This window comes from Myzus persicae, unplaced genomic scaffold (assembly GCF_001856785.1).
Source record: "Myzus persicae strain clone G006 unplaced genomic scaffold, MPER_G0061.0, whole genome shotgun sequence".
In the NCBI taxonomy this organism is placed as follows: domain Eukaryota; kingdom Metazoa; phylum Arthropoda; class Insecta; order Hemiptera; family Aphididae; genus Myzus; species Myzus persicae.
In genome coordinates, this window is record NW_019103946.1 from 79,465 (window position 1) to 106,617 (window position 27,153).

At 27.5% G+C, this 27,153-nt stretch overlaps 2 protein-coding genes across 4 annotated transcripts in view; both read left to right on the forward strand.

The window, feature by feature from the left end:
• Positions 1-85: 85 nt before the first annotated feature.
• LOC111036749 (elongation of very long chain fatty acids protein AAEL008004-like) lies at positions 86-8,596 on the forward strand. Its single transcript, XM_022318888.1, has 8 exons — positions 86-258; positions 2,812-2,869; positions 4,047-4,237; positions 6,134-6,217; positions 7,281-7,337; positions 7,433-7,538; positions 7,622-7,755; positions 8,421-8,596. The coding sequence occupies exons 2-8, from the start codon at positions 2,812-2,814 to the stop codon at positions 8,589-8,591; spliced, it is 801 nt and encodes a 266-aa protein (XP_022174580.1). The 5' UTR covers positions 86-258; the 3' UTR covers positions 8,592-8,596.
• Positions 8,597-12,332: 3,736 nt separating this feature from the next.
• Positions 12,333-27,153, forward strand: part of LOC111036746 (histone acetyltransferase KAT7) — a 102,926-nt gene continuing 88,105 nt past the window's right edge. For all 3 annotated transcript variants that reach the window (XM_022318886.1, XM_022318884.1, XM_022318885.1), the window contains exons 1-7: positions 12,333-12,520; positions 14,086-14,794; positions 15,224-15,556; positions 15,624-15,862; positions 15,927-16,199; positions 17,285-17,511; positions 18,291-18,477. In XM_022318886.1, coding sequence (XP_022174578.1) covers positions 12,503-12,520; positions 14,086-14,794; positions 15,224-15,556; positions 15,624-15,862; positions 15,927-16,199; positions 17,285-17,511; positions 18,291-18,477 — 1,986 coding nt within the window. In that variant the 5' untranslated portion in view covers positions 12,333-12,502. The remainder of the gene's footprint in view (positions 12,521-14,085; positions 14,795-15,223; positions 15,557-15,623; positions 15,863-15,926; positions 16,200-17,284; positions 17,512-18,290; positions 18,478-27,153) is intronic.

Here is a 27,153-nt window from a genome sequence, read left to right on the forward strand (position 1 = left end):
TATTCAAATTAAACCAATATCATAGCCTACAAAATGTTTGGAGCTACATGGTCTTCATTTTGTCTTACGAAACATAATGTTCGTTAGTTAACTTAAATTCATCAGACCATGTGGCACCGTGGTTAGGTTATGTGCTGTAAAAAAGTCTCATTACGTTTCTAATTGTTATATTATTCCGTATAACCTACTATTAAATATACTTTCCTATTGAAATCTAATATTCTTGCACTTCAAAAAACAAATACACAACAGTAAAAGGTAAGCATCGTTAGTTATTATTATTATTATAGATTATTTCAATATTACAATTATTTTACATTATGCTTTATATGATTTGAGCAGATACAAAAATAATTACTAACTTAATTTATTAAATTATTTGAAAATAATATGTCTTCTGCTGCAACGAATTACCATACTTCATAATACTGTTGTCTCGATCTATGATAGTACCTGATTAAAAGTTAAAATTCACTGAACCATACAAATTAAACCAGGGAATGAGGATATGCTCAACAATTTACGTTGTAAGCGTATGCAAGATGCAACCTATTCAAATATGATGCACAATTTTATAATACAAGCCTTTCAAAATACGATAAATATTGGTTGCAAGACAATTACCATATTGAATATAGATATTAATCTTGATTTAAAATTGTATTATAAGTAATTGAAACGTTCTCTTTTATATATTATTATATTACCTACCTACCTATATTATGCTTGTACAATATTTATATGCATTTCTTTCAAATACCATTCCCAGCAAAACAACAAAATGATTATATAACCATTAAATTTGATATTACTGTCGATAAGCCTACCTATATGGTACATTTAGTTGTTAATGGTCATTGATAATAATTAACTAAACCACAATAAATCTTATTATTTTTGTTATAGATTGAATATTATACTTAAATTTTTAGTTTTTACGTGTCTTATCACGTAAAGGCTTAATAATGATTTCGAGTATCTACACTATTCCAAATAAGTCTGGAAAAATGTACGACGAAAACACGTCCGGTTTCGCGCAAGTGTGTCACGTGATCTGCCAGCGGCCTAATCACGACGAGTAACCGAAACTGGAGTCAATCACAGCGGACCTGCATGTGCGATTTTTTCTAGACTTATTTGGAATAGAGTATAGTCTTGCCTTAAAGGTGAAAAAACCCACTCTTTTGGAGTCATGTCTATATTTATATTTTTTTTTTTAGTTAAAAGTGTAGATTTACATTACTTCTTTAAGCTGATATGGATTGGCTTGCCAGACCACTACAACCCTATTAAACTTTATCTTATAACCGAATTAAAATATTGTTTATTAAGAGTATAAATGTTTAGTAGGTATCATTATTAAGTGTAAGACATGTTTACTGTTTAGTCAGAAGAAGCTCGCACTCCAATCGACGCACGTAAATAAAAGTTAAGACAGACATTTTTTCGTGTATACGAAAATAATTAGGTGTCCAATTTAATCACCAGATAAAGAGCCGTCCGGTGGTTATATGGTTAAACTACAAAATAAATTATTTAAATGGAATTCATACTGCAAAAATATTATCTCTATAAATGTTTGTTTTAATTTTAAAAACTAATACTTTTCTAAAAGATCAAAATATACCATTGTTTTCACCGTTAAAATTAACATTAACTTATAATTAAGTTAGCAGTGATATCAAAATGTGGGGGGGGGGGGAGTTGGCCTGAAAAAAATGTATATTCAATTTGTCTGTTGCTGAACTGCTTATGATTACATTAACATAATTAAAAAAGGTGGACAAGTGGGTACCGTTCAGCTGTACAGTAGGTGTCTAGAGGGGTCACTATAATGAATGTTTTAAATTTGAGTTCAATGATATAAAACCATAACGATTTTGATCGAAGGCAGTCTATCAGCCTATATTATTATAGTTATATTTTTTTTAAATTACAAAAAAATAACTAAAAGTGTTCAATAACCCAAAACCCTCCTGGCTACGCCACACTGTAAAAAAATGTTTGTGTAAATTTACACAAAATGTGTGGCAACACAAATTAATAACGCCATGTGTTTAAATTTACAACATACTACTTGTAAATCTAAAATCATAGTGAAGTTGAAATTTACTAACCTATTTGATGTGTACAATTATCAGTATTCATAGTTGAAATTTACTTATCTTTATGATTTGTAAATTTAACTATTAATATGGGTTGAAGTTTACCAAAATATGTAACTTGTAATTTTATATTGGTTACAGGTTAATAGTTAAATGTACAATTATTTAAAAGTTGAGTGAATTTCAACTGTTACTAATACTTAAATTTACAAATTCATAAACGTAAATTTGCACATATGGTAAATTTACACTTACAAGTTTGTAAATTTAAGAATTAGTACCAGTTGAAATTCACGAAATTTAACTTTTAAATTTAACTATTAATTATAACGTTTACCTATATAGTGAATGTACATTTCATTGGATATTTCCTGGTAATTTATCATGTTGAAATTTACTACATTCAAATTTTAAATGTTAAAAACTGCTTACAGACTAATTAGTAATTAATAGCAATATGTTAAATGACAACACTTTAATAAATGTTGTTGTCCTAATACTTAATAGTTGATAAAACAATAGTTAATGTGGACAATGTGGTTAATATTGTTTATCCATATAACCTTTCTCAACAAAATAGGAAAACGAAAAATAGAGTAAAAGATATATCTTTTTAGTTTTTTTTTTTCAAATAATGGAATAGGATTTGTCATTGAAAATCTGATTGCACCATAGTATTTATTACATTATATTTCTTTAATTTCAGATGTCAATTTTATATCAAAAAGTTTCCGATCTCTTAGAATGGGTGGATAAGAATGGAGGTAAGTTTTTAATATTTTAGACTAGGTACGAATATTAAAAAAATACAGGATAACATAATATATTCCAATTCATTATGTTATTTTAACTAATTATAAATAGGAATTAATTTAAAACAGTAAAAGCATATTATAAAATCTTTTTCAGCAGAATTATTATGGATTTGCACAATACAATATTACCTATAAAAGAACACTAATTTTATATTTTATTTTAACATTTTTATACAGAGTGATTCATCAATCATGCGTGCCACCATATTTTCATTTAATAATGAATTCAAAATCAATTTTTTTTTTTAAATTTTTAAACATAGGCATTACTAGATTTCATTATCTATCACTAAACATTTAACGAATCAATAGGGAACTAATGGTTCTTTAAGCCTGATTTAGTAGACCGTGAAATTAATGGTCCATTAAATTTTATTGAACCATTTGACTAATCAATTTTTCATGAAACCCAGCATTAAAGTCCATATTTTTAAATAATTTATATTTTTTGTACTACTTATAATCGGTGTCATGTGAAGATCCAAACTGTTTTCCAAAGAAGAACCCATGGTTCTTTTTTTCCGTAAATTATTTTTGAGATGACATATTATTAAAATCAAAATTCGAGTGAATATTTTTTGAGTTATTTATAACTTTGTATACTAGGGTTAATAGGTCCAGGGTGGTGGGTTTGGAATGTGGCCTCTAGTGACTTTAAAATTGTAGTAATTTATACATCATATTAATCGATCGACATTAACAGTTTGTAAAAATGGTAAAAATATAATAAATATTAGATCCAATGGCCTTAACATTTATTTTATGTTTTTTTAAAACAATTTTTAAAGACTATCATCCTTGAAACATTTTAATAACTGAACAAATACTCGTTTTAATTTTGAATTAGAAACATCAGTGTTTTTAAAAAATTCACCTCAAAAAATAATTTACAGTAAAAAGGGGTTTTTATTTCAAAAATAGAAGTTTGTATAGTGTATCACTACAGTACACTCCTTTGCAAAAAAATCTTAAGATTTTGAAATTGGTATTTACTATTTAAATATAGGTATTTAAAAATTCAAAAAATCAGTATTTGAACAAATGCATTATCATGTGAAACAATGGTGCACAGTATGCTTGATAAACCACCTGTATATTTGTAACTTGTGTTATATTATTAATTTAGATTCAAGAATTAAAGATTACTGGTTAATGGATTCTCCATGGCCAGTTGTGATAATTCTTGCCGCTTACCTATACTTTGTACTGAAGGCTGGTCCAAAATTCATGAAGTATCGTAGCCCACTGAAAATTGATCGTATTGTAATGGTGTACAATGTTGTCCAAGTTTTATTTTCAGCCTATCTAGTGAAAGAGGTAATGCAATATTTAATGCAGGGTGAAGTGTTATCTACATTCAAAGTGTATATATTTTATAGGTTACTATTATAATAATAATATAGGTATAGATATTATATTTTGCTTAAGCATTGACATTTATTTTATTACACTATCAATATTTTTATAATTATACTAGTTGCATTATAATGAAATTATCTCGACTTTGCTGGGGAAAAATTAACAAAAACAAAATAAGGTGCTAATCGGCATATCTTGGTTTTGGTGTAGATATCTCAATTCATGGGAAAATCGGCATCAGTGTCCCTACCTCATTGTGTGAACTAATTTGATCGAGTTGGCCACCTCTCTGCCTGTTGTCGATTAGATATACAATATACTTTATTACTCGGTATATTTTCAAACGTACCTAGTTCATACTAGTCTCTACATTTTTCTGATATCTAACTCTAAGAAAAATTACTAAAATTTTCGTCAAAATCAGCTGAGTAGATTTTAAGTGTATAAACTACAAATCTAAGAACATTGCCTTTGGTGAACATTTGAATATCAAACAATTAATATTATTTCATTTTATTAAACAAAACAATCCAACAACAGGAAAGGAGGGGGTTGGCTAGACCAAAACATTAAAAAAAAAAAATTGTATTTCTCCAACCAATGAAAACATTATATTAATAAACACATAAATAAACAAAAAATTATTTCATTTTCGTTAGTCACAACGAAATTCAAGTCCATTCTATACCAATCTAGACGGGCTGAAAGAATAAACTAAAGTAGGTATCCTTCGAGTCTCAAGAAATCTATTTATATACGTCATTTTATTGAAATCAGTATAGTAATCGGTCCTGAAATTGATGCAAAGTTTAAACGTACTAATTCTTCAACTGTATCTATAACATTTAATATAGATTTCCTAACAAATATATTACATCAGAGTTCTAATACTTTAAATTCACAACAATGTTATTAATATTTTGTACGGATAAACAGAAAGCTAAAATTCGAAGTACCTAGTTTTCAGTTATTTTCTTTTCATTTAAGATGTAAATTTGAATTACATTTTTAATAGGTAGGTATCCCATTATAATCAAAACTGTTGTACTTATTTTATTTGTGTATTTTACACAATCGGCTACAGACTATACTTAAGCACCTAGAATCGATAATAGGTCAATAAATATATTTTGCATCATGATTTTTTCAATATCACTTTTACATAAGATCTTATTATGGTTATATGATTACTGCAGATTTCCTCGATGATGATGTTGATTATAATACTAGAATATATTTTGTAATATTGGGTAAGACATAGCGGATCTTTTTCAGCTAATACTGCTTTAAGTATTAATAAAAATGTACTAAGGTCTAGAGACCAGCGGTTCCCAAACTTTTTCCCATCGCGGCACATTATTATTAGTTATTATAAGTCACGGCACACTTTGAATAAATATTATCTACTTATCGAATAATACGTATATAGGTAATGATGTCGGATATTATTATCGTTAATAGGTAATAATATTATTATATCTTGATAGCTGTACTTGTATATATATATCATAGAATTGTTCCGTGTACTATACATTTTTGGCCTTTTAATATTAAGTAATAATTCGTTCGGTCATACGAAACAGTTACGTTCAAAAAACACAACGGCCAGCCCAAATTGTATTGAAGCTTTGCGACGTTCGTTTTTGTATTAATTATTAGTTTTATTTGTATTATATATTTTAATATTTAAAAAAAAAATCATTTTATGTTTTTTTTATAAAAAAAAGTTCAAGTTGTCGCGGCACACCTTTCAAATTTCACGGCACACCCTTTGGGAAACACTGGTCTAGACTTTAAATGAACCCCAGCATTGATTCGGTATTTTAAATTTTATTTTTATGTTTAAATTTTCAGGCATTTCGGTTGATATGGCTTCGAGATGGTTACAAAATAAACTGCATCGAAATTGATTATAGCGACACAGATATAGCTAGAGACGTAATATAAACTACCCATCTATTATATTAAAATATATATTATAATATTATAATATTATGTTACATGCAACGTTGCTGTATAAAGAAGAAACATTGTACAATTTGCGATATCATATCACATAAATACATTATGATGAAATATACAAATACATACTAAAATCGACTTCAACAATATTTTTTTAATCATAATCAATAGGTACCTTTTTTAAAAAGTTTTATAAAAAAAACTTTATGAACATAAATACATTTTATTTGAACAATGCAATGAATCTTCTTTTTACAGTTACACAGTACACATCTATGAATGTACAATTTCGGCCTTTTCACCTAACATAATATGTATTGGTACATCGTATATTAAAAGTCTATTTAACGTATTAAACATTCATTATTTCAGAAACTAATCATGTTTCTGAAAACATTTTTCTTACATGATTTAAAGTTGTTAAAAAACTTACTTTTTCTAAAAAATATAGTTTTACTATTTTTTTATCGTTGCCTATTTTTAATTCCTTATTCTAAAACAAAATATTTAGATACATACAATCGAATATGGCAAGTAGTGAAGTAGTTTATGAGTTATAAGGTTTAAAAATAGTTATAAATACTAGTAAAATGTTGGTCCATTAGTCCACTTTAGATTAGTATTCTATACACTTTAAATATTTATGACTAATAAACTACTACTTGTCAAAATTTTTAATTTTATAGATCGATAAACTTTAAATAATATTCTGCTTCAGAATATGAATTTAAAAATGTATGTTGCCATTCAAGAGTAAAAAAAACTTTATAAATAAAGATAAACAATACATTTTTTTTTCTAAGCATTTTTTTTTTGTAATTACCTTAAGTCGTGTAAAAGATATATTTTCAAAAACGTTATTGTTTAATGAGAGTCTTAACGCCCCGTACACATAATATATTCATATTTAATATCAAACTATTATTTTATTAAACAACAAAACCAACTATTATAATATAATATTGATAACTAAATATTTTTTTAAAAACAAGAATATTAAAAAAAATTAAATTAAAATTTTTATTCTTTTTATTTATAGATAATTGGCGCTGTTTGGGTTTACTTCTTTTCTAAAGTCTTAGATTTGCTCGATACGGTAATATCATAGATCTCAGATAGTATTATTTAACCTATAATAGGTATACTTTTACAGTCTTCATTGTTAACAAAAAATGTTATTGATTAATTTAGATATTCTTCGTGTTACGTAAAAAGCAAAATCAAGTGACCTTTTTACACATCTATCATCATTCAATGGTCTTGATGTTCAGTTGGGGTATAATTAAATTCTATCCAGGTAAAAATAATTTGTAATTAATGATGACATCAATTGTGTTTTTTTAAATTAACGAATTATTTATGATTGTTTGGTAAATTTAGGAGGACAAATCATTTTGTTTGGGACCATAAATGCATTTGTTCATGTTGTTATGTACAGTTACTACTTCTTGACCATATTGAAACCTGAGTACAAAAAAGCATGGTGGAAAAAATATTTAACACAATTGCAACTGGTAATGTTTTAAATTTAGAAACTCTTCAAAGATAAAGGTGTCCCATAGCAATGAAAAATATTTTAATATCTATAAATATTACTTATTATCTCAAGTTCAAACTCGGTTTTTAGATGTTAATTGACTTAAAAGAGTTGTACACTGGTACATTTTCATAACTCATAAATTGTGAAACAAAAACTTTAATTTATTTATTTTTCGAAATTTAGGTTAACATTAGGTTTTGTAAGCTCATACACTTTAAAAATTTTGTTTTCAAAACATAATTGAATGATGCCTCTTTTGTAACAAATTATTTATGTAACAATAATTATTGACTTGATCTGGTCAATATTATGTTAAACTATCTATTTATTTTATTTCGTCCTAGCATTTTTTTAATAGCAATGTAACTTTTCTAATTAAATGATTAAACTATTCATTATATTAAGTAAATGCAGAACTAAGATTTATGACATATTTCTGAAAATATAACTTTTATGATGAGAGGGTGGAAATATGAAATGATTAATGTTGTTTTTAATGGTTATAACTTACAAAATCTGAAGTAATCATAATTATATTACGAACTATAAAATATATAAAATATTATATCGATATTAGTGATTTAGAGTTCACTTAAATTGTTATGTAATGCCTACTAATATTTTAAATAATTCTTGCAGATTCAATTCGTTATCACTGGTCTTCACGGATGTGTAGCATTATTGGCAACGAACTGCAGTTATCCCAAATTTATAATAGCATTAGCAATGCCACAAGATATATTTATGTTTGTTTTGTTCTGGGACTTTTACAAAAAAGCTTATAAACAACCCAAAAATAAACTGACTTAATTATTTATTTACAAAACATGGATTTTTATTTAAAATATTTAAATATGTGTTCCTTTTTGAAATACTATAAAAACAAACATATGTGAGTGGTCGATTATCATACTGTTTGTAATGATAGTCGCAGTAAAACCTAAGGTAAATGAAAACCTTTAGTGTCATTTTAAGTTTCAATAATATTTAGGAATTCATGCTGGAGGCTGTAAAAATGTTTCCAAATTTAAAAAAAATATATATTTAATGAAAACAATTATTGTTAATGTTTAAAATAATATTTTTAATAATATGTTTTTTATAGAAGGAAATATGTTGAACATCAGAGCATGGGAATCCTTAAATCTTAGGAATTATTCCTGGAATATTATCCAGTATTTTATTTTCTAAAATTGTATTTTCTCCTTCAGTTTTTTATAAAATGTTCTCGTCAATTACAGCAGTTTTAATTTTTGGCAAGTTAGATAACAATTTAAACTATTCCACTTGTATAAAATGCATAGTGTCTATCCGTATTAATAGGTAAATACTAAACTATAAATTATTGCCATAATTTATTAATTAATATTATACAAATTAATTGAAATAGACATGCAAAAATACATTTCTCTGGTTCTACTCCTCAGGCCCTCAGCTAATTCATAAAAATGTTGGTTATAACTTATACTGAAAAAAAATCGTTCACTTTGAGCACTAAATATTGAAAAAAAGAAATTGTGAAAATACAATATGGGATGGAACTATGGAAGGGGAGAGACCGGCGGCCCCTTTGAATAGTAAAGCCGCCCGAGCTTTTTGCATTTTTTTTCCGATAGGTACTTTTCAAATTTCCTGTGTTTGTTATCTCGCTCCCGTTATCAGTTTTCGTATTTTTTTTTTTAAAATCTGTCAATGATTAATAAATAAGTCAAAATATATGTATTGATATTCATAGCTATTCTTTTTATAATACAAGCTGCATACATAGGTGCATTTGGTACAGCTGTAAATAAACAATTCTAACTTCTGTGTCTGTAAAGTAACACTTACTTATTTCATGTAAATTAATTTAATTATGTGAATTGAATCAAATTAACAAATAGGTAATTTACATACTGAGATATTTTCATTTAATAAGTGGCATAATGTCTACCTACATTTAGTTATACTGACAAACGACAGTATACAGCTGTAACTGAGCTTAACGCACAAAAAACAATTCTAAATTCTGGGTCCTATATCATGTAAATTTATTTAATTACATTTATTATTCATCAACAGAGTTATTTCCTTCTGATCAACTGTTTATTTTTATTTAATAAGTTAGACTAACATTAACTATACATTGCTATAGACGTACACACATTTCTGTCTGAAGTTATTCAAAGATAGTACAGGGTGGGGCAGTGAATCGGACGATTTTAAAATAACTATAAAAACCAAACAAGTACATTTTTAACAAATATATTTATATAACCTGAAAGTATATAAAATAGCATTAAAGAAGTGTTAATTTGCTATTTAATTTTTATGAATGATATCTGCAAGATGGCGTCCACTTTGAAGTAAGCATCGTGAAGGCGTCTTTGAAAGCTGGTCATGACGTTTCGCAGAATTTCCGGTGAGATTTGTGTCACCTCTTCTCGTATTCTTTGTTTAAGATCATCAAGTGTACTTAGTGGTGATTGGTATACTCTACATTTGATATAACCCCAACAGAAAAAAATCACAGGCCGTTAAATCACGCTGCGCATAACTAGAGCTGTTTAGATAAAACGCTTTTACAGCAAACGCACGTTGTTGTGGGTCCAACGATTCATGATACCTAAACGCTTATATTTTATGGTGAACATAATTTTATAGTTGTAGTACGCTCATATCAATTACAGGGCTTTCCGTATTTATTTATTTATTTTTTTTTTTTTATTATTAAGGCATTCCTAGCTGGAAAAGCTATCTAAGCCTATTGATAATGTACATACAATTTTCTTTTTACATAAGTGCGATAAAAGTGCTAAAATTAAGTTGAAGATATTATTAAACAATAAATATTAATAAGATACAATATTAGTATTAAGTATAGGTTAAATCTAGAATTTTTCTGGCTTGATGTATACGATATGTCGGGATTGGTGGTAGGTCATTTGATTCGGTCGTGGGGTCTTCCTCTCTTGAGACGGCGAATTTTTGGTGGTCTTTCGACTAAGTTGTAGTGGGCGGCGCCATTTGATTTCGTAAGAGAATGAAAGAATCTATTTGCTAGATGATTTAAGTGCTCGTCAATAGTAGGGATGTTTAAGTCCTTATGCAGGGCTTTGTTGCGTACGAACCAGGGTGCATCAGTTATTATGCGGAGTATTTTGTTTTGAAAAATTTGAATTTTATTTAAGTGGCTATTGGCACAGCTGCTCCATATAGGACTTGCGTATAATATTAACGGTCTCAGTACTTGCTTATATATAATAAGATTTATTTTTATTTTTTATTTTTTAAATCGCCCGATTCACTGCCCCACCCTGTACATAATAAATAGGTAGGTACTGTTAAATTTTTATTTTAGGCTGACTGATGTATATTGTAAATCCTGGATAGTATTATAGATTTGAGCATTGTTAAACACAAATATTATACTGGATTTTATTTTAATGAGCAAAGTTCAATTGTTTTTATATTGTTCAATGTGTGCTCTGTTACATGGTAGGTACATTAATATTTAAATAGTGGCTCGGTGTGACGCTTTGGCTGCTCAGCTGCTGCCAGTCGCGGAATGTGACTGTGAGTTGTAGGTAATGGCCACAGCTACTAGCTCCCGGATGGGTGACCACCCGGGTTCATAGTAGTTGAAAACCTTGCCACACAAACACGTGTTAGCTACCTACCATACCAACCTTACCCTTACAACAGCTAATGGCCTTAAGTTCAAAAAAAAAAAGAATAATACTTAAATTAACATAAGACAACATTCACCTATATTTCATAATTGATTATATTGTGTCTATGTGTTTATATATATATATATATATTAAATATTAGCACATACATATTGTAAAAATCTTTAATTTTTTAACTAGATATATTAGAAATTGCAGTGTATTAGCATAATGTTTGCTACTGAGTAGTGAGTACTGACATTTCGATGATTACAATGTATTTAATTATCAAATTAATAAACAGAAAATTGACGTACAAAGCTATTTTTCTCCACAAAATTGTTCATTTTCATTTTCATTTAATAAGTTATACTAACGTTGATACCTCTATATTGCTTGACTTACCTACATACAACTCTGTTGTTTGATATAATAATTGAATTTTCATTTAATGTTTACTCAATTGTGTGATTCTTTGATACGAAAATCAATATAAATAAGGCAATTGATCATAAAATAGTGAAAAAATTATAATAAGTAAAACATAATATTATAATTCATAGGCTTATAGCTAATCTTTTTACACAAGCTGCACATTTACATTGAGTTGTACTGAGGTTACAACTACTACAACTGTAACTGAACTCAGCGTTTTAACAATTGTAAATTCTGTGTCTGTAAAACACATACTAATGTCATTATAATTGATTTAATTAATAATTATTATTGTTAAATCAAATCGACGTTCGGAGAGTTGCTAGTTGAGAATAAATAAAATATTAAAACACCATATTCTGAACATTTTCGTAAAATTTTTGGGTTTCAACGTTGGTACAATTGATCTCCCAGCAATTGAATTGCTGTTATCATGTTTCGAGATATCTGATCTATGGCTCCCCCTTTTACATTGCGATTCCCGGTCCTAAACTGTTTACAAACAGATAAGAACTGAGTTCGGTTGTAATTTTGTTGTTTTCGAGTTTTCGACTACTTTATATCGAGTTTTTGTATTTTCCTTTTAAAAAAATATTTAATTGTTTAGGGTGCATAATTATTAATTAATCCTTCAACATGACTGTGAAGAAAAAGGTTAGTATATGGTTGACAATAATTAACATTCTTACTGACAATAAAGTTTGTTGTTCATTATTATTTATGTTGCTAAAATGATTTATTTATTTTATCAAAACATCAATTTCATAATACAGAATTAATTTTATTAATTAAATCATATACATTTTATCCCAAGCCTTTGTTATTAGAAATGTTGTATATGTCTTATTTGACTATAACACATATGAATAGAAATTATGTAGGTACTTGCTACTTTTCAAAAAGTATAGGTATGTTATGAAATGGTTACCCAAATAATATTAAAATGGTTTAGGTAATTGTGTTGATTTCTAAATTTGTGTAAATATAAAATACATTGAGAATATAATTTAAATTTCAAGTTATTGTACTCAAGAGTAGTAAGTTTTCATGTGAATTTGCAATGTGTTGTTGAAAAAATCCCAGTATCTTATTGTAATAGAGTTTTGATAACTTGATATTCAACTATTTGTTGGAAGATTGTTGTCATACTCTTTAAATTGATTGAAAACTTCATTATGTTGGTCCATATTATTTTATTCAAATATTAATTTATCTACTATACTAGATTACTTGTTTAAATACTCGTCTAGCCATAGAAAAGTATATTTAATTAAAACAAATGATAGGCATTGGTTTCATCTTCATATTTTATATTACTTAAAAAAAAAATATTGGGTTTTTCATGAATGAAATGTATTTACTAATCAGTGTAGCGTATAGTTTTATTTTTTATAGGTAGGTATTTCATTTTTTTTCTAGGTAGATACTTGATGTAAATATTTTGATAGGTAAATCATGTTTATTTTGTTATTATTAATTCCTAGACTGATAGGACTAGTACCTTTTTTATATTGAATATTGCTATATACAACAATTATAAATAAAGTATGCTCGTGCTAAAAAGATTTTTTTCTTTCGGATATTGTGCAAGTAGGTATTTGAAGTGCATTTTACTAACTTGCTCAATTCTTAAGATTTGGGTTTTATACATATTATTTTATTGTAATGACTATTGAGAATGTATCTATAAAAGTAAAATCATAATGATATGCTGATAAAATTAAAATAAAGAATAGATATTTAGTAGATATTTTTTAATATTTTATAATTACATGCTGAATTTACTTGCTAATCACTAAATAAATATTTGAAACTAATCGTTCTTGATGCTGGTTATTTTCAAACTCAATGTTCTGTATGGTTTTAGTAAGATAAGAATTGTACTACAGAAAAATCAAAATCCAATCATCAACTAAAATAAAGAAATACCCATCAAATAAACAACAATTCCTTATTTTTATTTTTTACATGTTTTGTGTTTAACATTTTAGTCAATTATGTTTAAAATATTTAAATAAATAAATTCACCAAGTTAGTGAATACTTATTTGTATATATTCAGTTCACCAAGAGAATGTGTTTATACAGAGTATAAGAATGGTGAATGTTAATTTATTTGTAATCTGTCACTCAAAAAAAAAAAAATATACCTTATTTCTTGTTAAATATTTTATATTTTTACGGATTTTAATTACATTCTTCGTTTTATATTTATTTTAGGAGTCTGGTTCTTCAGTAAATAAGTCATCAACACCACCTAAATCTACAGCACGTAAAGATTTAGCTTCCAGTACAGATTCCAGTACAAATAGTTCTAGTAGTTCATCATCATCAACATCAGGATCTGATTCCTCAAGTTCATCTGATAGTGAAAATTCATCTACCTCTGAAAATAATTCTTCTGAATCAGAAAAACATAAGAAATCACCAAAGAAAAAAGCATCCACTTCTTCAGAACCAAAAGTCACTGAACTATCTAAAAAACAATCTTCACCAGAAAAATTTAAAAACAAATCAAATACTGCTCCTAAATTAACAGCTGCTATCTATACTGATTCAGATACAGACGCAGAGACAAAAACCAAAAGAAAATTTCCACCGGTGAAACCTAAAGCTACTGCAACAGTTGCAGCAGTTTTAAAATCACAGGATAAAAACAAAAAATCAGATGTTAAACGTAGTCAAGGACCAAGGTCTAAAGCCACTGCTATCACTGATGGAGTTAAGAAACCTGACTCAAAGTCAAAAAGTATTTTTAGCCCAGATAAGATAAACAGTAGTGACAGTGATCCTCCGCCTCCAAAACTTACGCCAATGAAAAGTGCTACTACACAAAAAGCATTGGTAAAACCCAGACCAAAAGCAATGGCAAAATTAAAAAAGCATTCACCAACAACTAAAACATCCACCTTAACATCAGCAAGTTCTGGTTAGTATAATATATTATGAGTAAAATATATGTTAAAAGATTTTTCCAATATAATAGGTAATATTTTTAAAAAGTACTTGGTTACCAATAACTAATAAGATTCATGACTTAAGTCTATTTTTTAAATATTTATTTTATAACTCTACTGATTGTTATTTTTTTTTAAGTATTTCTGAAAGGAGGTTTTCTTTTTATATTAAGCTGTTCTTCTTAATTCAAAGCTCGATTTGAAGCTTAATCTATTATTTTTGTTTTATGAGTTTGAAACCATAGGTTTATAGTAATTGAACCCTCCCCCCCTTATTTCATCTTGTAAGTAAACTATTATTAATATTAATCCCAACACTCTCTTTCTTATTTTATCCATAACAAATTATATGAATTTAACTTACAATAAAAATCATTAATATTTATTATTTGTCTATTTAGAATCTTCAGATACTGATTCATCGTTAGATAAGAAGATTAAAAAAACAGCACAAGAACAACATAAAAAAAAACTTTTAAATAAAACACCACAGCCTGCCACAAAAGTTACTAGTGCTAACGAATCTTCATCTAGTGGTAAAGTCTCTAGAGGACGTGGACGGCCTAGAAAATATCCAGTTCCAGAACCAACTAAAAATGGTTCAAATACTAATTCCAATTCAAAAGCTGGTCAAGATCAAAAACTTGTTACAACCAGAGGATCTACCCGAGTTAGTCGTATATTAGCTGCTAGCCATAGAACTACAACTGCAACAGATTCTGATTCAGATACAGGTATATGGATACATTTATTTGTTATTTTTATTAATTGATTATAGAAGAATATAATTTGTTATTTTAGGAAGTAAATCAACAAGTACCAGTTGCAAATCACCTACTAAAAAAGCTCGTGACAAAACCCGTAAGCCACTAAATTGTAATGATAAGAGATTGAATAGTGGAGGGCTTGTTGAATTAGAAGAAAGACTTTGTCCAGTTAATGGTTGTGATTCATTGGGTCATCTCAATGGCTTATATGAGCGTCATTTTACTTCAGAAGCCTGCCCTATGTATCACAGACTAACTATTAAACAATGCCAAGTAATATAAGTCCTAATGTATATGGTTTCGAATTATTTTATAAACCGAATGTATTTGTTTATAGGAAAATTTATCTGAACGACTTAAGAAAAATGAAGAACGTTTAAAGGGTACATTAAAATCCAGTTCAGCGGAACAAAAGATGTATCGCGATAAAGTAAAAGAAATGAGAAATGATATTGAGGATAAAAAAAAAAATGAAACAAGTAGTGATACTTCATTAAGTGATCAATATGCTGGTAAAGATTTAGAGCCTGATATACAGAACTGCTCTAATATACCATTATATGATCTTAAATTATTTCAAGAAGCACAAGCAGTAGCCAGTGAAAAAATTGTTAGTACCATGTTTAGTATCAATTATAATAATAATAATAATAATAATAATAACTAACTTTACAAATGTTACAAAATCAATATTTTTTTATAAGCTAAAAAAATAACAGATATCAATAATACAGAGTGAATTATATTTTTACTTTCAAATGGCCAATGTTTTCTGTGAATGAAAATATATTCAATACTTCAAAATATTATTCATTAAGTAATTAAATAAGTACATTGGTACATAAATATATTTTCTTATGGATATAATTTAAAATCTTGGTTAAATGTAAATTAACTAGGGGGTGGGTGGGTAAGTAAGACAATAATATATAAAAATATCTCTGTTATGTTTCTTATGTAGATAGACATTATTACTCTTGAGAAAGATTAATATGCAAATAAATATATTTTAATTAAAAACCAAAAAACCTAAACCAAACCTAAACCTAATCCTAACCAATATTTGGTAACAATAACATTCTATATTCTGATATTTTACTGAGAATTTCAGAAACATAAGTTATGTATTACCATGATTTTCATTGTTATAATTTTCACAGTTTAAATTTTTAAAATTGGCTCGATTGAGGTTATTTATTTAGCCTGTTTGTAATAATAATAATAATAAGTAGTAATGTAACTGGCTTATGTCTTAGACAAGCTGAGTAAGTCAACACTTTTATCTGTACTTCAAGGATTGTTATTTCTGGTTTAAATAAGGTATCACAAATAAAAAAAAATGTATGAACATATATTTTTGTTCTAATATTTCGAAGCAGAATTATTTTTTAAGTATTTTGATACTTAAAATAACAAATTTTGAATGATTGGCTTATTGGGTATATTATCTTATGAGTATTTAAAGTATAAATAAGCTGAATAGTGTGGCACAGGGATACCCTCAAAAATGATAGTCAACTCCTTTGCTAATATATATTTAAAATACTTATAACAAATCAACTAAACGCATTTTAAATTCAATTCTTATTTGTAACTATAGAAGTTCTCCAAAAATTATTCTACTATGGAATGTGATACTGTGTATGTATGTGTAGATATTGTAAATTGGAATGCATTTTTCTTTGTATATAATAGGAAGAAGATTTAAAACAACTACCAAATTTTAAAGGCACAAAGTATTTAGAAATGGGAAAGTATGAAATGGAAGTTTGGTATCAAAGTCCATACCCAGAAGAATATACGCAAGTACCAAAATTGTACTTATGTGAATTCTGTTTACACTATATTAAAAGTAAAACAGTACTTTTTAGACACAAACTTAAATGTGTTTGGAAACATCCTCCTGGTGATGAAGTTTATCGGTAAGCAAGAAATTATTTAATATGTAATATAATTTATTTAAGACTTGATTATCTCACCAGTTCATTAATTTTTAATCATAATTTTCTTCATTTTTGTAAACTATTTTAAACTGTGATTGGAGCAATGAATGTATTAATTTAACAAATTTCACCATTTATATGAATTGTATATTCACCAGTTCATTAATGATTCTGATTGAACTATTTTCTTATTTCGTTGTAATACAAAAACGAATAACCGTAGATACCTGGAATATTCTACAAATGTTAATGTGTGTTTTAAATCCTCAAAATATTTCCTATTCTTTTTGAACCATTTCTTAATATTTTCAATTTTCAATTTTTTTTAGTTTATTTTTTATAAATTTTAGTTAAAGAATTTTGCTGGTTTAAAAAGCTTGACAATTTAATACAAAGTTCCTTATAAGTTGTTTAAGTTGCAAAAATAATAAAGATACATAATCACAATTTTTCTTAAAAGTATCTAAAATTCAAATGTTGACAAAATTCATCCAAATCATTAAAATTTGGATTTATCAATTACACCATAAAATATAATTTGTGCAATAGGTTGACATCCCATCTTCCCTTAGAATCGTTCTTGAGCACAATGATTTTATATCATTAAATTCAAATTTAACACAACCATTACAGTGTTTGATTTCTAGACATCTACTGTACCCACTGGCCCACCTTTTTTTACATTACATATTTTTGTTTACATTTTTAATATTTAAACACAAATCTTTTTCTAATTTATGAATTTATATTTTTTTTAGGAAAGACCGTATATCTGTTTGGGAAGTAGATGGAAAACGATTCAAAATATTCTGTCAAAATTTGTGTTTACTTGCAAAGTTCTTTCTAGACCATAAAACACTTTATTATGATGTAGAACCATTTTTGTTTTACATAATGACAACTCAGGACGAAGATGGATGCCATATTGTTGGTTATTTCAGTAAGGTAAGTTAATCTTTATACTATATGATATAATTAATTTTAAGTAGGTATTATTCCCAATTATTTTTAACTACTAATAATTATATATGTTTTTAATTTTCGTTGATCTGTGTATTAAAATAGGTCTATGTTGATTTGAACATTAAATTAAAATTAAATTAATTTAGTTTATAACTTTATTAATAATTTGAGTTTGAAGCTGTTAATTTGGTTAAAATTAACTTCAATTTACCCGCTTAATGTTTCTTATATTAATACAGGTATATCTTGTATTTATCATTTAAAAATAGCTGAATTAAAAATGATTTATATTAAGTCAATCATTTTCTTAGTTCAATTTGTATTATAAATATTATAGATGTGTAACTTCCATAATAATATTAATATGTCATTAGCTTAAGAGGACGCCACACCCGCATGCGTTGTCTCCGTCTTACAAACCAGTAACATACCAAATTTACGCTCAGCAGTTCAAGTTTTATGCCGTTAGCTTAAAAATTAGAGTGAATTAACCTATTATGAAACTTGATGGTAAGAACTTTATCCGTGTTTTGTTGGAAGTTTTTTTACGATACTTCAGTTTTTAAGCGAGGTATGCTTGTATAATAAATGTAAATTAAAAATGCTCATAACTCACATAAAAACTGAATTATTTTAAAAAAACTTCCAACAAAACACAGATAAAGTTCTCACCATCAAGTTTCATAATAGGTTAATTCACTCTAATTTCTAAGCTAACGGCATAAAACTTGAACTGCTGAGCGTAAATTTGGTATGTTACTCGTTTGTAAGACGGAGACAACGCATGCGGGTGTGGCGTCCTCTTAACTTAACTATCAAATAATTAATTTAAATGGTTAATCTGATTGTTATGTTACTGAAAGAAAAAATGGATATATGGTGTGCTTTTATTAAATAATTTTAGCATTAGTTATAGCAATGGTAATAGCTGTAAGTACTTAAATTATTGTTTTGTAACATGACAGTCGAGTTGTATTTAAAAATTTGAGCATTGGAACAACAAAACATTATACATTTAGATTTGTACTAGATACTCTATCAGTTTCCTTCGATTCTATTACTTCATTCATATTAAAATAAAATTCTATATAATCATCATACATTTTATTATCATTATGTATATTGTATATTATGTTATAAACATCTTTTTTTTTTACACATCTTTAATTCATGTGAAAATTATATAAATTATATGAATATAAACTATAAGATAATCTATTTATGAAAATTAACATATTATGTACTATCTATAAGGAATGTTTTTTTCTTGCATTCAATTTCGATTTCTTCTTAAATTAGTTATGATGATGGGTTTTATTTTGCTTTGATAATTATTAACATATAATATTTCAATGTTTCTTGTTTTCTCCACTTTTAAAGTCTAACATGATTAAATTAATTGTGATGCATCATCCCTCATTTGTCTAGCTGATGCAATTGTTATGCACAACATTGATTCTGAAAACATTTTAGCAGTTTGGTTAGTAATATTAGCTTTTAGAAGTTATCATAATCTTATTTTTATAGCTATTTTTGTACCGTGCATAATATACAAACACTAACATTATTAATATAAAAACTATTAACTAGGTTATGTAAACATGTATATAATATGTAACACATTTTAGTATTAAGTCTTAATCAGTAAGTTACAGCAGGTATAACAAAATAGAAACTAGGTTAAGCTATAATATATGTGATATGCGTAGACAAATGTGGGTCCTTCATAGGCGATAACTTAATGTGGTCACTGTGATACTGTTGGACAAAACAGTAACTAAGTGTTAAATTTTTTTATTGTTGTGTGTGTTTAATAGTGTACATCAAAAGCAATCTTATACAACATTATATATTTCAAAGATTTAAAAATCTAATATTGCGCTATACCCGGTCTAGCAAGACACCACATGATACCCTACCATCAAGTCAGGTCTCACTAGGAAGGGTATCATGTAGGGATCTATAGAAGAAATCAATCTCGCTGGTTCTCTTGCTGAACAGAGTATTATACGGTAATTTTTACCAACAGAGAAACTAGTTTTCTGCATATATTTGATTGATCGGTTCTGTAATTTTCTATTTTTAATTGATTGCATACTCCATTAATTGCTTTATCATTTGATTAATGACTAATTTTTTGTTTGTTCTAAAAATTCAAACTTACTTACAATGAATTGAGTTTTTTTTGGAAATATTGTTTTTTTAGAATTACGTAATAGTTTCTATTTTGTTTTAAATCAAATTCGAGGAACTTTTAAATAAAGTGTTTACAATTAAAAACACATTTAAGAATTTATGAGCTTGAAACATCAAATTTAGTCTAGTCCCCCCCCCTCAACTTTGTAATAATCTAATTTGTATAGAAATTTATTAAAATGAATTTGGTTCATCTGATCTGTGTATAGAGTGAATCCCCTAATACAGTGGTATACAACCTGAAGGTATCTGCGTTTTAATAGGAGGTCATCAATAATTTAACACCAAATAAAAAAGTTACATACTACATATTTTTATATTATATTATATACAATTATTTTGTACCATCAGTAATCGTGTGATCGAAATACTACTCAAAATGACGACACAGACAACGGTTGTGTCATATCTTAATTTATATGAACACAAATATTTTTAATGTACTTATGTAATGTTGGTAGGGTTTCACCTCAACTAAATAGATAAATTGGAGTTGTTGGTCTAAAAAGGTTAGGCACAAATAATAAATAACCCCCTGTAAAGATAACCACAGAAATGTAGATCCCTTTAAAAATAATCCTATGATAAAAATGACGTGGTCCTAGTTTCTTACATACATAACTTTTATAAAAAATATATGTTTTATGATAATATTTATGGTTTATTTATAAATAATTATTGAACAAACTTATAATTTATTTTAATTTTTAAGTCAGTTGATTCATACATCGAAGTTTATTAGGTACCTTAGGTTTTTAAATGTTATGCCGAGATAGGTTATGTTGTGTGATTGAGTTGTATGAGATAGTTTGTGATAATCTGTAGAGATAGCTTGTGTTGTAGTTTAAGTTGTATGCTATAGCTAATTTTAATTTTTGTAATATCGCCTATCTACATTAAATTGACACAACAATACCTCCTATCACAAATATTTTAGTTGGTTTATTGTCTTATAGTTGATTAAAGTAAAAATGTTAAAATAATCATAAAAGATAATATCAACCATACAGAAATTGATTTTTGTTCTCTCTTGAAAGTTGATATAACTGAGATAGGTGATGGTGTTGCTTTGGCGACGGCCGACGAAGTGTAAAATGTCTTGTGTATATGTATTTAGAAACAGCAATAGATATATTATGTATGTATACATATTATATGTGTATATATTATGGACAATTTTTTAATGGCAATCAACGAATATGGTTTTCATATTTTTTAAAACAGGATAATTCAATACAACTGGGTACTTATTGAAGTATTTATGGTGGCATTTTTAGTGTTTTCGATATTCAGTAAAACCTCCTTACACGGAATCGCTTGGTCTCAACGAATATTTCCGTTATTAAGGATCTTTTGTTTTAGGGGGACTGCAATGTACGATATTTGGGTTATTTGGGACTATTGTAATTTTTGTCGTAAGACGATTTCTCTCCTATGAGGGGTCCGTTATATGAAGGTTTTCCTGTATATACTGTCATACCTGACTGATAAATGAAAGACTTTTTTTCATTTTCTCCCTTACCAGCATCGTAATGTATAAATCACCAGCTGAGTACAATATTATAATTAGCGCAATTTGAGGGGGTAAAATTATCCAAAGACTATTGTATTCCTCCATGTCTTACATCGGCACTTTACTGCTTTACTCAGTAAACATTCAGTCGGCAATTTCGGGAGTTCGCAATAGTCTGGCAAATACTGAAATGACGACATCGAATTGAATATATATATATATATAATATACATGGTCGAAAATCGACGATTTACAGGGCGTGTTCGATACGTACATTACGGTTACCACCAATCACGTGACGTAATATTGGCATACCCTCATTAAAACTATAAACTTAATATTAAACATATATATAATAATGTGCACTGCCTGTATTTAGCGAGACGTTTCTACCCTTCGATCCTCATCTCCGCAGGGTTTGATAATAATATATAAAGTGGCCGGATGAGTAGACGCAAGTATAGTAAAGGGTTTTCCCATTCCCTCCCCTAACCACTATATCTGCTCGACCCAACGGTAGAGTATGTGTGTCTAGCCATTATATTGTGCGTTTCCCCACTGCTACCAGGAAACGCGGCAGTTGCGTGTCTACCCCTCGCTTCCCACCTACAAGCACCGAGCCGCTACCTCACCGCACCGACCATCACAGAAAATGGGGTTGTCCCAGGTCATGGACCCGGCGCGGGCTGGTTCAGTAGTCCCAGACGCCTCTTGTTAATAATTATTATTATTCATATATACTTGGCATTTTTCGAAATTTGCACGGCATGGCGTAATGTTCTATTATATATAATATATATATATATATAATTTGTATTATGTGTATAATAATGTGTAGTATTATGATGATCACGTCCGTATATATTTTATGTGGGCGGATGAGGATGGGGTCAGATCCGCCCTTATGAAATTTTTTGGTTTTTATTATTCCATGTCTTATCAGTAGATTATACAAATGTACTCATGTCCCTAATATTTATAATTCATGTTTATATGAGCATTTTCTATAGGTACATAATATAGTTTTAAAAATATTTTATATTAATAAACATTTAGCATTGTCAATTTTATAATTTTATTCCTTGTCATAATGACATTTTCTAGATTTTAAAAATATTTAGCTTAATTTAATGCTATTGCCTATTTATTTTACTATATAGTGAACCTATTTCTACCTTTATGCAGTGAGTCGGTGTATTGACTTAAAAGTTAATTTCAATAATATATGATGTAAAGATATGTATATTACAGTGGTCGTCGCTTATTGGACTCACGGTTAATTGACTCATTCGCCTATTAGACTCAAAACGGTTGGTCCCGATTTGCACATATACTAACACACAGCAAAAAATTCGTCTATTCGATTCACACACTGAACAAACGTGTTATAAATGCAAAATAAGTAGGTACCGGTATTTTGCGCTTCAAATTTTACATCGAGGGATTCAGCAAAGATGCGATTTTGACTTATTCGAGCAACATAAATCTTACGAATATATGATTATGAAGTTGGCCGAAGAAGGAAAAATCCAATCAACCCTAGATAGATTTTTATCGAAAAATTAATTCGATTTTACATACATAATTATATTACACATTATTTTTTTTTAATTGCGCATAGCTAGATTTTTATTTTTATACATACATACCTTGAATCTCAATAAATATATTTAATTAAATACTAATTTAAGGATTTTTAACATTTTTTTTGGGGGGTCATTCGCCTTATTGACTCGTTCGGTTAATGGACTCAAATGGTCAGGTCTCTAAGTGAGTCTAATAAGCGGCGATTTTTGTATTATAATAATTAAATGTTAATAATATAATACATTCAATATTTTCTATCTAATAGTAAAATAGATAACTATAGCAGCAATTCAAATATATTATAAAATATACTTAGCTTGTAATATAGACTGAAGACCAGAATCATTTTTCGTATGTAATGATTTATCATTGAATTTAAATTTAACACGTATTACAATTTACCAGTGATACTTACTCAATGACAATGTACTTTCGATATCCACTTTAATATAGCAAAATAGTTACCTAGTTTCCTCCTTATAAATTATGCCTAGAATATATCGTTAATATCACACTGTATTTGTATTCTCTTAAATTAAATATAGTATGGCCAAGCCCATGAATAAGATCCATTGGATCCCGGTACATCTGATACTTCGTGGGCTCAGCCTCGTTCAACATTCTAACTTCAACCCTTTTCACTTAAAAAATTAACATTTAGTTCTTCAATAATGGATTCATAATACTGACGATAATTATATTCATTTCTTAAAATATTAATTGTTATGAACGATGGTAAATTGAATATAGAAATATGCACGAAATAAATTGAAATTTGTAAATACTAAATACTTCTGTGTAATAAGATATTATATTTGTAACCTGTATAAGCTGCAGTTTTAATTATGTAAACTTTAATATTATTTGTGTGTTTTCCATTAGGAAATTAAAATTATTATTTTCAATGATACTAAATTAAAATGTTCATAGTTGAGTTATTTAATGAAAAACCGTAAATTATATACAAAACGGTATCACACTAAATATTTTATCATTGTTATTATTTATAGTTCCAACGATTGTAGGTTCTCAATTTCTCTTTGAATACGTGATTCGTATTTATATTGTGTCTTTATACTATTATTTCCTGTTTCAAAATTCAAATAAATAATAGATGAGAAGTTCATATAAAATAAGAGGTAAAAAGAAAATATGAATGTATTGATGTGTGTGTTGGCCGTTGGCTACTCGTCTCGCTTCTCTTACTTTTATGTAAGTTAGTATACTCTATCCAGGTAGAGAACACACCGATTTTTCAGAACCTTACTCGACACCCTGCCATTGAGACCAGTTCTACATTGCAGTGTATTACGTGGAGATGCGCAAGTGAATTCTTTCAGGCAACGACGTATAATATTATTCTTGTTACATGTACTGTAAAGTTTGAAATATCTGTTATTATTTTGTACTGAACTAAATCGTTGGTATCATATTTCACTCTCTCAAATCAGAATGTATCAATAGATTATACAATATTACATCCACACAAAAGTAACTTTAAGTTAGTGAAAAAAAAAAAATTAAACAATAATTATTATTATTGATGTTCATGCCTATGATATTATATAAAGTTCAATAGTTAACTACAATAATACACACTTAAAATAATTTAATTAGCGTCTATTGAGATTAATTTATTTTTTGCCCATACCCACTAATTCGTTGTTTCTTTAGTTAATAGGAGTTCATTATAAATGTCATCTTTGTTCAATATTGCTACTATCTTTATTACTATAACCTTTTTAAAACAACATTCTCTATAATAAAACGTCTCTTTTACAATATTATGTACAAATTGATGGAAACCTACTTTTTTCATCCTGAAATAGCCGTAGTCAAAATGCTGCATAATATTATAGCCTCATGTAGTTGTTCTACATTTATTGTAACTGTGTGTTTAGTTTATTTAACGTTTTCTTTTCTTTGTTTTAATGAGCGATTAATTATTTTAATGGGAATTCCAGGGCGAAACTGCCCTTTTTTATACTGTCCATTCAGGTAAATAATGGTTCTTAAAACATTGTTTTTAAAATTCCAAAACATCCCATAGTTTTTCATGATTTAAAGGAAATACTTTATACAATTAAATGCGGATTATTTCTAATAGTTTTAATAATTGAAGTACTTGTTAATTGCACCTAATTTCTAAAAAATAAAAATCAGTCCAAGTTAACATCTTTATTTTTAATTTTAATATTAGAACTTGTATTATTTATATCTGTATTCTATATGTTTAAAAAATATTTGTGTTGTGTGATACGGTTTGGATAGTTTTGAATACCTTTATGTGTCAGAAATATAGTTGGAAACTAATTAAAATGCCCGAAATAATTTAATAATTAAAAAAAAAAGTGTGTTTAGTGGTGGTATATACAGTTTTTAGGGGTTTCAGTTTAAAAGTTTATGGTTTTTTAGGGGGAGGGAGGTCATATATTTTCAAATCTAGTTTTTGAAAATATATTATTAGTTTAGTTCAGTAGCTGGTATTGCTATTTTATTTTAATATGCAATCGCTCTAATCAACTTAAACGTTCTCGGCTCATTCTTGAGGGCGACCAAGCTTTCAATCTACAGCATACAGACATAAATAAAAGCCAGTGTTAAAAAAATGACAAAAATGCAATATTAAGTGTTTTAAAAAGCAGTACAAATTATTTGTGTTTTAATTACGAACGAAATAACCCAACGGAAAGAGCTGTAACAAATTACCTGCAGTAAAAATATGTACTAATGTTATGAACTACATATTTATTTTTATGTTATATGAGATTATAATCTATTAGTGGATTTCATTTTAAATGATTTTAAGTCTGGTCTGCAATAATTTTACAATTAAAAAAATGCACTGGTTGGAAGAATGGTGTAAATGGGTACGAGTTTTTGTGTAATCAGGTGTAAAAAGGGTTCTTAAGCAGCTATTACATTAACTGTGCATGTGCATTTTCAATTGTTATACAGAATTGAAAATAATATTTATGCATTACTGAACGTATAAAAATAATGGATTATATTATTTACAATAAAAACGAATGTTTTTTATAGCACTTAAATAACAGATTTTATTATTTTAAATATCTTTAAATTTTGAACAGAGGATTTACTTACTAAGTAATAAATAGGTTAATACGTACAAACTAAAAAAAAGTGTATTTAATTCTTACATCTTCTATTAATATTAGTATAGATTCATGATTTAAAAAATCTTATGAAGTATTTAAATACATTAACATTTGTATAATTATTTACCCAAACTGAATTTCTACATTTCATACTCAGACGATTACAATTATAATTATAATTTGGGCGATGAAGCGTTGGAAATGCCAAAGTCGGATGAACACAACACGTTTAAATGCAATAAA

Coding starts and splice junctions, on each gene's coding strand:
- LOC111036749 (XM_022318888.1), top strand. CDS start 2,812: ATGTCAATTTTATATCAAAAAGTTTCCGATCTCTTAGAATGGGTGGAT. Junction 4,238..6,133: donor CAGCCTATCTAGTGAAAGAG/GTAATGCAATAT, acceptor TTAAATTTTCAG/GCATTTCGGTTGATATGGCT. Junction 6,218..7,280: donor ACACAGATATAGCTAGAGAC/GTAATATAAACT, acceptor TTTTATTTATAG/ATAATTGGCGCTGTTTGGGT.